This window comes from Doryrhamphus excisus, linkage group LG19 (assembly GCF_037039965.1).
Source record: "Doryrhamphus excisus strain RoL-2023G ecotype Guam linkage group LG19, RoL_Dexc_Guam_v1.1, whole genome shotgun sequence".
Taxonomy (NCBI): domain Eukaryota; kingdom Metazoa; phylum Chordata; class Actinopteri; order Syngnathiformes; family Syngnathidae; genus Doryrhamphus; species Doryrhamphus excisus.
Window position 1 is genome coordinate 15,586,426 of NC_136375.1, and position 14,004 is coordinate 15,600,429.

Below are 14,004 nucleotides of genomic sequence, written 5' to 3' on the forward strand. Positions count from 1 at the left end.
GTACATGGATGATAACATGTAATACTTGCAGTATTTGCCGTATTTTGGTTACTTGGGTATAAGCCACAGGTGATCAGGTGGAAAGGCGTTCATGCCGATCATGTGCTTTTTCATCGCCTGATATTAACACGTGTAGGCAATTGTCAAAGGCTAAGCCTACCTGCAGTATCTGATCACTCACGTTTCAATCTCATTCCACTTTCTGCCATTTTTGTTTACACATTTTGCCTGGCTCTCACTGCTTCTCAGTTAGCTTGACAATCTCATTCTCTTGTAATTGTAATACTGATGACTTGTCTTCAAAACACTAGATGTGTGTCTAAATTGTTCAACACACATCAGCGCATTGTGTCCATCCATCCATCCATCCATCTGACCATCCATCCGAAACAGGGAAGAGCAGACTTTCCTCTCCCCGGCTGCATTGGATCCAGCAGCTCCCCCTGGTGGATCAAAAGGCATTCGCAGGCCTTTGCATTTGAGAAAGCAAAGCAAATGAGCCTGAACAATGACATATCTACTATGGAAGATTAATAAAGTAGAATGAAAGTGGCAGTGTACATGAACTCGTTCAATCCCAGCCATTTACCAAAAGACCAGTCCAGAGTGTACATGTACATGTGTCATTCTGTCATGGCGTGAGGGTAAACATGAGACCACGTGACACAAGCAGGAAGTGTGAGGAAGGCTAGACCGTCTTGAGTTCAGAAGGCTGTTTCGAAGCCTCCGAACGTCTGGCCGTCGTAGACCGGGTAGGCTACTGGCCTAGTAGGACGCAGAACCCGAATTCAAACACAGCCAATGCTACGCTACCGGCTGAACTAAATAATCAACACAAACTCAAAAACAGGAAAGAAAAAGTGAATAGAAACAGAACGGAACACAACAGGAAGTCGTTACAAAATAAGAGCCTATGACCGGAACTTAAGGTTATATAGACCATGACAGTTTGGGAACACATTTCTAAATAGTTCGCTAAATCTGACCCGGACCCAGGAAAACATTTTAGAGACTTTTGTTACCATTGTAGTTATATATAAAATATACAGTATGTATTAATTATTTGTAGTAAATATAACAGTATATACAGTACTTTAGAATCGCGGTCCACACTCCTTACCAGAAGATGGCGGTAATGCACATCATAAGTTATACTTCCGGTATAAAGAAGAAGACTGAAATGGAGGGACGGCGGAAGAAGAGTCTAATGCAATTCTGACAAGTGGAGTCTATACGAATAAATTAATAAAAAACAGGCATTGTCCTCTTCAAACACAACATCAGCATGTCGGAGTCTTTAAACGCTTGCGGCCTGCTTGGTTCTTCCTCACAAATGGATCTGATGAACGAGGAAACGGTAAGACTTTCACGATGTTCTACATTCATATGTGTTTGGACATTAATTTAACATAACCCCTTTGTTGATTCCAATGTATACATGCATTTATTTATAATATTTATTAGTAGTGTAGCGTGAAGTGTGACCCTGAAATAATAGCTTCCTTTTTATACCGGAAAATGGTGCCTTTGGTATGAGTGTGGTTTAACAATAATAATAATGATAAGTGAATTTCTGTTAAGTAGGATTTTTTTTATTTATAAAGGAAGCACAGAAAACCTGTTTATGGGCTTCTTAACACAATTATTAACATGTTAACATTTTTTTCAGCATTATGAGAGCTCTCTGGACATGAAGTAACACCCCTATAGTCACCTTTATACTCATATTACCCAATATATAGAATATATGACATAGAATACTTGTTCCTGTACCTGGTATGAACAGGATACCTGGTCATTCGTGTCCACTGGAATCGAAAAGGGAATCAGGCAGAATTATTCCTGGGAATTGAAACACTTGGGAATCGATTTTGGATTCCCGTCCTTTGTAATAATGATGTTTTCTTTCCTTAGATTGACGATAAGGAATTTGACATTCCCCAAGTGGACACACCACCTACCTTGGAAAGCATCCTCAATGAGGTCAAGTATCTGGTTTCATCCGCTTCTGACCTTCTGACTGCGATGAATGGATTTTATACACGATGTTATGACTCCTCCCATTCTGTATCTCAAAACCTGCATGCTTGACAGGATTTGGTGGGAATAAAACTCATTTGTTGCCACCCCACTTGGTGTTTTTGTGTTTGTATGTGACTGCAGCTGGACGACGAGGAGGAAGCATTTGTGCTGGAAGATACCTGCCTTCTGAATACTGAAAATGTTGATGCTCATTCCTGCGACACCGCTTCTCTTGCTAGCTCTGACAGCGGGGACCCAGCGCTACTCAAACGGTACGCATGCGCACACACACACACACAGTTCATATACAATTCAGCACGACTCGGAATAATAAAAAAAAAAAAAAAAGGAAAACATGCTAATTTGGAAATTGAGACAATCAAGGTCTCTCTCCCATCTCTGTGGGGAGTTTGCATGTTCTCCGGGTACTCCAGTTTCCTCCCACATTCCAAAAACATGCTAGGTTAATTGGCCACTCCAAATTGTCCATAGGTATGAATGTGAGTGTGAATGGTTGTTTGTCTATATGTGCCCTCCAGCACCCCTGCCACCACCCTTGTGAGGAAAAGCAGTAGAAAATGAATGAATGAATGTTAGTAATGCTAACATATTAACATATTAACATTAACTCTAAATAATGCTATGTTATATGTGTTTCTACAATTGAAAGCGGCTAGAAATGTTGCTATGCTAATGTTAGCATGCTAACACCCCAGCATGATATGCAATGTACCTGGAATTCTAAATGTCCCGAATGGGTTGAGAAATGTGAAGGAGCTAGAATTCAATTAGTTCATTCATTTTCTACCGCTTATCCTCACGAGGGTCACGGGTATGCTGGAGCCTATCCCAGCTGACTTGGGGCAAGAGGCGGGGTCCATCCTGGACTGGTGGCCAGCCAATCACAGGCCACTAATAGACAAACAAGCATTCACACTCACATTCATACCTATGGGCGATTTGGAGTGGCTAATTAACCTAGCATGTTTTTTGGAATGTGGGAGGAAACCGGAGTACCCGGGAAAACCCACACATGCACGGGGAGAACATGCAAACTCCACACAGAGATGTCCGAGGGCGGGATTGAACTCGGGTTTCCTAGCCGTGAGGCCTGCCTGCTAACCACTCTGAGCTAGAACTAGCATGAATGTCCCGTAATAGCAGTTTTATGAAAGTGCAAATTTGGGAAAAATTGTGGACCACTCCCAATATTCAATTCCCGCCACTTCCTGAAAATTTCATTCAAATCCATTCAGACTTTTCAAGTTGTTTTGAACACAAAGCGGTAAACGTCTGCAAAACCATTTAGCTGTGCTTGTGAGGTAAATTAATTAAGCATCAACGAAGTCGGCCATTTCAAGGGAATGGTGATTTATTCGAGAAGTACATACGTGAACGTGTTGTCTACATCTTTGAAGGAAGAAGAGGGCCGTGGATCTTAAAGCGGCAGTTCATGGATCAGTTCTTCAGCACAGCATGCTTCAGGGCATCTCGGCACAGATCGTCTCGGCTGCTGTAATACTTCCACACACACACACACACCCACGCTTACTCAGGCCTGGTTTGGATATACGTTGACCGTGTTTCTTCTTTCCACAGGACAAAGTGGATGCCGGATTACCGACTGCCATAGTAAGCATGACTTGCATGAACTTTGCTTTCCATAGTGATTATAATTAATAACAGATTGTGACGCTTCCTAAAATGGAAGGCTTGTTTAATTATTTGCACGTCTCGGTCTCAAAAGGTCATTCTGCTCATTTTTTGTCAATTCGACATAAAATAATTCTTAATTGAGCTTGGAAAATATGTCGAACAAGGTTCACATACAGTGCTGTGAAAAAGTATTATTAGCATTTTTGCATGTTTATCACACTTAAATGTTTCTGATCATCAAACAAATTCAAATATTAGTCAGTGACAAAACAACTTATATAATATTTGAATTTTCCTGTGTGAAACGGGATTGCCAGCCCTCCTTAAAACATAAGAGACGTGTGGAAAAGAGGAAAGTCATTTCAAAAGCTTTAGGACTCCAGCAAACCACGGTGAGAGAACGACAAAGGTTTTGGTCAAAAATGGTGATAAACAGGAGCCTGAATTCTGCTGTAGGAGAATATCCGGCAATGTGTTGGTGACCTCACGGTGAAAGCAACTTGGCTTCTGCAGCCGGGTAATGATGAGATGGCCAAGGGTGGAATTGAACTCCGGTCTCTCACATTATTTTCTCTTATTATGAGTACAAAGGTGACTGGCGAGGTGCTGTTTCATGTCTAGAGGGCTCTACTAATGTTAACAACTGTATTTAGAAGACATGAATGGGTTTTCTATATGGAAATATTCCATTTATACATAAAGAATAATACTTTGTGGAGTGGAACTAATTAACCACCATAAATGAGAGATTACAGGATAGTATATCCAAGTAACAAATATATATACGTATATATATATATGTGTGTGTATATATACATATATATGTGTGTGTGTATATATATATGTATATATATATATGTGTATACATATATGTGTGTGTATATATATATGTGTGTATATATGTATATATATATATGTGTGTGTATATATATATGTATATATGTATGTGTGTGTATATGTATATATTATACATATGTGTATATGTGTATATATGTGCATATATTTGTGTATATGTGTATGTATATATATGTGTGTATATATATATATATGCATATATATTTATGTATATACATGAATATATGTATTAATTTTTTTTACTTGGATATATATATATATATATATATATATATATATATATATATATATATATATATAAAACACACTAGGTTAATTAGCGACTCCAAATTGTCCATAGCTATGAATGTGAGTGTGAATGGTTGTTTGTCTATATGTGCCCTGTGATTGGCTGGCCACCAGTCCAGGGTGTACCCCGCCTCTCGCCCCAAAGACAGCTGGGATAGGCTCCAGCACCCCCCGCGACCCTGGTGAGGATAAGCGGTAGAAAATGAATGAATGGGTCAATGTGATTATAATGCTAATATTATTCTGACTTAATGAACATTGTGGTGTATTAGACTGCCTCTTGTCATTTTCAAGTCTTTTTTGACCTAACGCTTTTATGTATTTACCTCGTGTTTGTAGACGGTTGCAGGTGTGATTGTGGTGGGAACATCTCATGGTCTGGCTCTGGTCTTTGGTAAGACATGTCAATGTCGGGTCGGCCTCTTTAATTCGTGCATTCCAGAGCCTGACTTCCCTGATGAACGCGGTCTTTCATCCTCCTGTCCAGATACCAACCAGGCTTTACGACTCTGTCTGAGTAACAAAGTAACTGGAGCAGAGTTTGGAGCTATTTCTGCCCTCAGCATCAACAACGACTGTTCAAGACTTCTGTGCGGATTTGCCAAAGGGCAGGTACTACCCAAACCACTCAATAATTGAATGATAAGCAATTCCAGACTACTTTACATTTAGTCTGTGTTTTTAAGGCGACCAATCTTCGTCTTAAGGCTTATGTCCATGTTCAAACACTGTAAATCCTCTGTCTCGTACGCCGCCATGTTTGTTTACCTGAGTGATCGTACCCTGATGACATCACTTCAAGATACTAACTCATCACGGCTGGCATTTTTATGTATATCGAACAATATTCCGAACAGTATGTAACATATTTAAGCAAACTTGAATAATCTTGGTTCGTTTGACCCCCCTTATTTTTAGATGACTATGTGGGATCTAGCCAATGGGAAACTCCTGCGGACCATCACTGATGCACACCCTCCGGGGACGGCGATTCTGCATGTGAAGGTATGTCACATCAAGGTTCTTCTGGTACTACTGGGCCACCGGAGAATGGACGAGAATACAAAAATAGTCTTGATAGCAAATGTATTATTGTTCATAGTTCATGTTGTTTTTGATGCCGGAATACCCAGCATACCTTGCAGGCATTCGGAAAAAAAAAGTAGTATTAAAAGATGTGTATTTTTTTTAGTGTCGAGTTGTGGTTTAACACCCACGTAGTAGTGGTTGATTTATCCGATGCGTTACCTCAGCATGGATGCGTTTTTGTTTTTTGTCGCACCGTGAGCAAGAATATCCTTCTGTTATACAGTATATAGATACCGCCACTACATTTTTTTTTTTGTGAGTCAAAACACACAAGTTTAAGAAAGAGAAAAAGCAAGCTTATTTTGGTCTCTGGTCTTTGTTTTGTCCGATGCCCCCAGTTCACAGACGACCCAACTCTCGCAGTGTGCAGTGACAGTGGAGGATCGGTTTTTGAGCTGGCTTTCAGGTAAGCCTACCTTTTAACCTTTTTAACAGCACACAGTGAGTTGGATGATGTGTTGGAACTCTGTTTATATTGAACACATAAGAAAACGACATGACGTGAAGGCACAATTCCCCGAATTGAATCCTTCTTTCCAGGAGAGTCATGGGCATGCGTTCCTGCGACTCCAGATGTCTCTTCAGCGGTTCTAAAGGGGAAGTTTGCTGTATTGAACCATTGCGTACACCTCCCGACTTCACTGACCACCCCATAACAAATTATTATCTACTAGCCTTGGCTTCCCTCACAAAGGTACACCCGTGATTTTTTCCTTTCCTGTCATTTCAAATAGTCTGATTTATTTATTTGATTTTCATCAGATTCTGGTTATCGGACTGAAGCCCTCCCTGAAAGTTTGGGTGACCTTCCCCTACAGCATGGTCTGTATTATTTAGCTGTTCACATGCTCTTCATTAGTCTTGGTTGTGGAAAAAGTTTCTTCTAAAGATATCAAAACGGATAAAAAGAGGCAGCTAAGAACAGCTATTCCACCTAGAAAGCCTTTTGGGAAAAAAACCTCCAACCTTCCATCATGTGAGCTGCATATGAAGCACATCATTATTATTGTTATGAACATTCTTACGCCTAAGAACCTGACACCTCGCCACGCCGCAGCGGCTCGCGACTAGCTGGCTCACAAAGCCTCAGGCCACTAGTCAAAGGTAACGCTACATATTGCACCCATGTAATCAATGCACCCAGGAAGGAAGTTCCCTAAACAATAAAAGTATAGCACGTCATGGATAGAAAACCACTATGTCCGCTAGCCAAAGGTGACGCTACATATTGGAGCTTTTTGTGTGTGTGAGGCTAGGTTTAGCGTTCCTTTCTATGCTGCTACGTGAAATCAATGCACCCAGGAAGGAAGTTCCCTAAACAATAAAAGTATAGCACGTCATGGATAGAAAACCACTATGTCCGCTAGCCAAAGGTGACGCTACATATTGGAGCTTTTTGCGCGTGAGGCTAGGTTTAGCGTTCCTTTCTATTCTGCTACGTGAAATCAATGCAACCAGGAAGGAAGTTCCCTAAACAATAAAAGTATAGCACATCATGGATAGAAAACCACTATGTCCGCTAGCCAAAGGTGACGCTACATATTGGAGCTTTTTGCGTGTGAGGCTAGGTTTAGCGTTCCTTTCTATGCTGCTACGTGAAATCAATGCACCCAGGAAGGAAGTTCCCTAAACAATAAAAGTATAGCACATCATGGATAGAAAACCACTATGTCCGCTAGCCAAAGGTGACGCTACATATTGGAGCTTTTTGCGTGTGAGGCTAGGTTTAGCGTTCCTTTCTATGCTGCTACGTGAAATCAATGCACCCAGGAAGGAAGTTCCCTAAACAATAAAAGTATAGCACATCATGGATAGAAAACCACTATGTCCGCTAGCCAAAGGTGACGCTACATATTGGAGCTTTTTGCGTGTGAGGCTAGGTTTAGCGTTCCTTTCTATGCTGCTACGTGAAATCAATGCACCCAGGAAGGAAGTTCCCTAAACAATAAAAGTATAGCACATCATGGATAGAAAACCACTATGTCCGCTAGCCAAAGGTGACGCTACATATTGGAGCTTTTTGCGTGTGAGGCTAGGTTTAGCGTTCCTTTCTATGCTGCTACGTGAAATCAATGCACCCAGGAAGGAAGTTCCCTAAACAATAAAAGTATAGCACGTCATGGATAGAAAACCACTATGTCCGCTAGCCAAAGGTGACGCTACATATTGGAGCTTTTTGCGTGTGAGGCTAGGTTTAGCGTTCCTTTCTATGCTGCTACGTGAAATCAATGCACCCAGGAAGGAAGTTCCCTAAACAATAAAAGTATAGCACATCATGGATAGAAAACCACTATGTCCGCTAGCCAAAGGTGACGCTACATATTGGAGCTTTTTGTGCGTGAGGCTAGGTTTAGCGTTCCTTTCTATGCTGCTACGTGAAATCAATGCACCCAGGAAGGAAGTTCCCTAAACAATAAAAGTATAGCACATCATGGATAGAAAACCACTATGTCCGCTAGCCAAAGGTGACGCTACATATTGGAGCTTTTTGCGTGTGAGGCTAGGTTTAGCGTTCCTTTCTATGCTGCTACGTGAAATCAATGCACCCAGGAAGGAAGTTCCCTAAACAATAAAAGTATAGCACATCATGGATAGAAAACCACTATGTCCGCTAGCCAAAGGTGACGCTACATATTGGAGCTTTTTGCGTGTGAGGCTAGGTTTAGCGTTCCTTTCTATGCTGCTACGTGAAATCAATGCACCCAGGAAGGAAGTTCCCTAAACAATAAAAGTATATTACATCATGGATAGAAAACCACTATGTCCACTAGCCAAAGGTGACGCTACATATTGGAGCTTTTTGTGCGTGAGGCTAGGTTTAGCGTTCCTTTCTATGCTGCTACGTGAACTCAATGCACCCAGGAAGGAAGTTCCCTAAACAATAAAAGTATAGCACGTCATGGATAGAAAATCCATGCATTCTTACCTGTCTCTTTTTACCTGGTTTTTGTAGGCTTTAGAAAACACAGAAAAGAGAAAGATGTGTTCATGTCTCCAAAAGATTGTGGATGATAGGGATTTTTTTTTTTTAAGCGCACTTTTCCTTTAACCCGACAACTGTCAAAGTACTGCAGTAGTACATCTTTTATCATGTGCTCTCTCTCCTTTTTAGTCCCATCCATCCAGCGTTCCACAACTGGCCTGGCAGTTTGTCGGCGCTGAAGCAGCTGTTAACCCAATCTTGGCTTTTTGTAAAGGAGATACCGTCCAGTTTCTCATGGTATTTTATATTACAAGCTTCAAATACAAAGATGGATATTTTCATGTATGGTATTTTACCTGTGAATAGTAACAAGACATGATGATGAGTAAAAGTGATTTTTTTTTGGGTTGGTGGAGTGAATTGAAAGAGCTTTGTTGTAGGGCAGTGATTCCCAAAGTGTGGGCTGCGGTCCCCTGGTGGGCCATGAGAGGTCATTTAAAATATATTCATTTTTGCAAATATTATTTTTGAATTTATTTTTGTTGTTAAATAGTTATTGCATGATTAAAAAAATATTTAGGCCTAATTAATAACCTATTGAGTGTTATTGACCTGTCACAATATTTGAGGAACCTTATACAGTTTATGATTGGAACGTAGCTCTCTGGTCTTGGATGCAGTTATGAAAAGTATGAGAATTAATTAGATTAATTAGATGTCTGGGTTGGACCCGGGGTTGATAAAGTTTGGCAACCCCGGTTGTAGGGGAAATAGGAGAGGAAAAGACAGTAATAATGATCCAAACAAGTGCACTAATAACAGTGGAAGTAATTATCATCATTGTTTTTATGGGGTTCACAAACTGGGGGCCCTCTGTAGGGGGTGTTTGACTGTATAGTATTACCTCCATTTCCGTCATGAATCCATTCCAAAACTAAAATATATATTTTCCATAGGAAATAATTCATAACACTTCAGCCCACTTCTTCTGTAACAACAGTACGTTGAAACCGACCTTGACTGTTCACGTTTGGTTCCCTCTGCTGCTTTGTCCAGATTAAAAGAGAGGAGATGGGTGCGGTCCACGTCATCAAACAACGGCAAATTCATCTCAGCTGTGACATCATCAGCTTGAATGTAAGTATCCTCCTAGTCCGGGGGTGTCGGACTCAAATTCACATATGTAGGTCCAAGCTGCTGCACCCAAGGACACCCCTAGTTTGAGAACATTTGAGAACATAAAGTTTTTTCAACTGCTCTTAACGTTGTGATCGGGATAGTACTGTATTTATTTTTTATGCATTTATTACAGTAAAGTCTCGTTATATCGATATTCTCGGGATTCGGAAAAAATAGCGATATAACCGGACTATCCATATATCCGATCCTGCGCCGAACTGCATTAAAAGTGGGCGGATCTTTGATATGGCATGTAATTTTCTCCTTGAGTTCATGGATTGCATATCTAGCATGCTTTTGTACTACAATACATTTTGTACTACAGTAAATAAAAAATAAACTTACGCTGTAGTGATTACCGGTTACCGGGACATAATTCACCCCGGAACATAATTCACCCCGGAACTATCGATAGGGAAGGTGTTGCCACCCGGAGGGGTAGGCGCGAGGGACGGGTGTTTTCCGCTGTGTGTGCTGCACTCTGGTGGTGGAAGTGTGAAAAATAAAGTTGACTGGAAGCAGCCGTTCGCCGTGTTCTTTTTTGGTATTGAAATCCTTAAGCAAAGATTGATTTAAGCTGCTTTTGTATCGATATAAGCAGACCAAATTGAAAATGAAAAGGGCATCGTAGTAACCGGATTATCATAATAACCGTGTATCGTACTAACGGAGCTAATTATATCATAAAAGACTAGAAATTTGCCGGGAAATAAAATAATATCGTAATAAGTAGTAATTCGTTTTAACCAATATCGATATAACGAGACTTTACTGTATCTTTCACTCTGTATCACTTTTTGTTTTAGTGGATTAACAGTCGTACGTTGGTGATGGTCGACAGTCATGAAAAGCTGCACGTCGTCGACCGTCCCAGTCAGGAGATTTTGGAAATTGTGGACCTGGAGCAGGTGCAACTGGTCTACAACAGCCGCCATTTCAAATCGCTGGCCACAGGAGGGAATGTCTCCCAGGCTCTGGTGAGGGTTTTAGTGATTTACCCTTGGAATAGCCAACACACCAAATGAAGTATCAGTACTATAATATATATTTATTTAAAGCAGTAAAGTTTCTGGATGTTTGGTGTAAAAGGGGCTTTTGTCTGCGTTTAACGGCATCTTTGTATTCCAGGCCTTAGTTGGAGAAAAAGCTTGCTACCAGTCTGTTTCAAGCTACGCAGGACAGATTGTCTGTTTGGGAACCAAGGTACTGAATGTTCTCTTATGTATGGAATTTGTGGTCTGTGTTGTTTGATAGCTTTGTCAAAAGCCATCTTACTCTCGAAGGCTCCAAGTGCAATATATTAAGTTCTAAGTCAGGGGTCTCAAACTCAATTTACCTGGAGCACTGGAGCTCGGGTGTGGTTGAGACTGGTGAGCCGCATCAGGTTTTCCCGACAAAAAAAACAAAAAAACGCATTTATTAAAAACAAAAAAAGCTCTGATAAAACATTCCACTGTTCTCAAATACCTTCATTTTTATTTTTCTACACAAAATAAGATCAATAATAAAGACAATCAATCAGTAATAAATAAATATAATAATAATAATAAAAACTTAAGAAACCACATATAGTTGCTGGGTAGACAAATTATTTTTTTTCAAATTAAAATGAACAAAGCATTATTAGAGCCCTGTAGACATGACAAAACACGACTATAGTCACATTTATACTCTTTTTATTTACAACATATTGCGCAACTGCAGGGTCTTGAGACACATGCTAACTCGCAAACTAGAGAGCTAGCGACCTAAACGGTAGCCTTCAAGTTATTTCCTTTCAACTTAAATAGCCAAAAACTTACCACTTCCACACAAATAGGGAGGATAACTATTAACAGTTATTTAACCTTTAACATGAACATTAATCAAACGTAATAATTTTTTCTAGTGTCCTGCGGGCCACATTTGGCCCGTGGGCCGCGTGTTTGAGACCCCTGGTTCTAAGTGAAGTATTTCTATAATCCCTCATATTCACTCACTAGCAAGATCTTATAGACTGGTCATATATTTCATCTCATTTCATATTATCTGAAAACTGTATTTGTATATAACTCTGGGTAAAATTGTTGATTTGTTCATACTTGGGTTGTTTATATTGTTTATTTTTTTATATTGTGTATTTTGTACTGCTTAACTGATTCTGTACTTATCTTACCTTAAAAGTAAATCAAGTTAATCTTCAGGTTCTTTATGCGATACATTTATGTGTATGCTGGAGCCTATCCCACTGGAACTGAAATAACACAACAGCAAAATCTAATAATTAGAGCCGTCGATCTGTTCAATAGTTCAATTCCGATACTTTTATAGTTAACTACATATGTTGTTGTATGTACTGTTTACGAGATACCTCGTGAAACATAGTTTTCCTTGCGTTGAATGAATTTCTATCCTTTTTCAGTCTGCTCATATGATGACTCTAAGAACCTGGAGGGAGGTAATTCACTCTTTCAAGTCTGTTGTTTGTTGTGCTAGCTAACCAAACGTTGACCAAGTCTTCCATGCCTGTCTATGCAGCGGCTCGACTGTCTACTGAAGCAGGAGCATTTTGTTGAAGCTCTCTCTCTGGCCTGGTCCTTCCACAAGGGAACAGCTAAGGCTGTGCTTGGTGGGTACAAAGCTCATCATACTGCAGTAGTCAACCGGTACCCCCCCCCCCACATTTGGAGGACGGGCGTCAAGGGTGTCCGTGTTCAAACAGTTTTGAATTGTTTACCTATGTATCATATAACGAATTATTAGGATTGCCTGTTTGCCCAGCGGTAAACAGGCATCAAACTGACAACCACCAAACAGGAACCAATCACAATTTACATCATTTTGTCAGGTGCTTTGATGTACAATGTATCAAATGAACTCGCGTGAAAATATGACGGTGCCTTCTGTGGCTTTGCTCCAGGGTTGCATGGAGAACCTTTGAAAAGAAAGAGAGTCGTTAGTGACAAGGTACGCACACAAAAGCAACGCCGCGTTTGTCTCCTATCGCCAGCATGTTCTAATTTGATATTATCCCTCTGCCTGTTCCCGTAGATGGTAGAGATCCTCTTCCAGTTTGCCGAACATGCTCTAAAGAGGTGTCCAGAGCAGGGGAGAATTCAAGTGATGGAGCAACATTTTCATGTAAGCACATTCAGGGTCTATATACACTATGCGCTAATCATGCAGCTGGACGCAAATCAACTCTGTTTTGTTATTGGTGGATGTTTTAGCACATGCACAGTACATGTTGTACTTAACGCTATATCATTTACTGTATATCGATTTGCTTTTGTTTAGCCTTTTCCTTCTTAAAACAATTTTTTAAAAATTCATTTAGGATGTTGTTCCAGTCCTGATAGATTTCTGCCTGCTGCTCCATAGAACGTAAGTATATTCTATGAATAAGTAAGTATATTCTTACTTAATTACTTAATATAAGTATATTCTATGAAGGCAAACCTCAATTATGGCAGACAGAGCAAGTAATCCGAGGCGGGCGTGCAGTTCCCGACTACAAAACGGAGAAAATCTGCTTCTTGTTTTCAGGCATAACTTTCACTCTTGACACAAATATTGTTTGGGTTTTGTGACAGCTTCATTTACAACAACTGTGTGTGTGTACACGCGTGTGCATGTGTTCACGCTTCACTCCACTGTCGTGGGTAGCGCTTATCAAATGCATTTCTGCCACCATGTGGTCGTTTTTATGCCGTAAGAGTGAGTTGCATCATCACCTCTTGTTGTGTAATCACTATCATACTAGGTGTTACCATGCTAACGTTAGCATCGCTAGCATACCAACGTTAGCATACTAGCATTTTTTTTCGATTGTCATGGGTAGACACATACAGTATATAAACACATACCATTATCATGCTCGGTCTGAGCATGCTAACTTTAGCATGCTAGCATTACACCATCGCTAGCATACCAACATTAGCATACTAGCATTTTTTATTTGATTGTCATCGGTAGGCACATAAAGTATATAAACACTTACCACTATCATGCTT

General features: G+C 40.3%; 1 protein-coding gene across 1 annotated transcript in view; it reads left to right on the forward strand.

Annotated features, from left to right (window-relative positions):
- Positions 1-1,146: 1,146 nt before the first annotated feature.
- The window catches only part of vps8 (VPS8 subunit of CORVET complex), a 31,589-nt gene continuing 18,731 nt past the window's right edge, over positions 1,147-14,004 (forward strand). The window contains exons 1-20 of the mRNA XM_058056647.2: positions 1,147-1,357; positions 1,915-1,983; positions 2,164-2,294; positions 3,441-3,537; positions 3,622-3,654; positions 5,161-5,215; positions 5,309-5,433; positions 5,740-5,826; positions 6,249-6,316; positions 6,451-6,604; positions 6,673-6,732; positions 9,023-9,130; positions 9,890-9,970; positions 10,819-10,989; positions 11,141-11,215; positions 12,414-12,449; positions 12,530-12,620; positions 12,912-12,958; positions 13,043-13,132; positions 13,329-13,375. Of these exons, the coding sequence (XP_057912630.2) occupies positions 1,286-1,357; positions 1,915-1,983; positions 2,164-2,294; positions 3,441-3,537; positions 3,622-3,654; positions 5,161-5,215; positions 5,309-5,433; positions 5,740-5,826; positions 6,249-6,316; positions 6,451-6,604; positions 6,673-6,732; positions 9,023-9,130; positions 9,890-9,970; positions 10,819-10,989; positions 11,141-11,215; positions 12,414-12,449; positions 12,530-12,620; positions 12,912-12,958; positions 13,043-13,132; positions 13,329-13,375 (1,697 nt within the window). The 5' untranslated portion in view covers positions 1,147-1,285. The remainder of the gene's footprint in view (positions 1,358-1,914; positions 1,984-2,163; positions 2,295-3,440; positions 3,538-3,621; positions 3,655-5,160; positions 5,216-5,308; positions 5,434-5,739; positions 5,827-6,248; positions 6,317-6,450; positions 6,605-6,672; positions 6,733-9,022; positions 9,131-9,889; positions 9,971-10,818; positions 10,990-11,140; positions 11,216-12,413; positions 12,450-12,529; positions 12,621-12,911; positions 12,959-13,042; positions 13,133-13,328; positions 13,376-14,004) is intronic.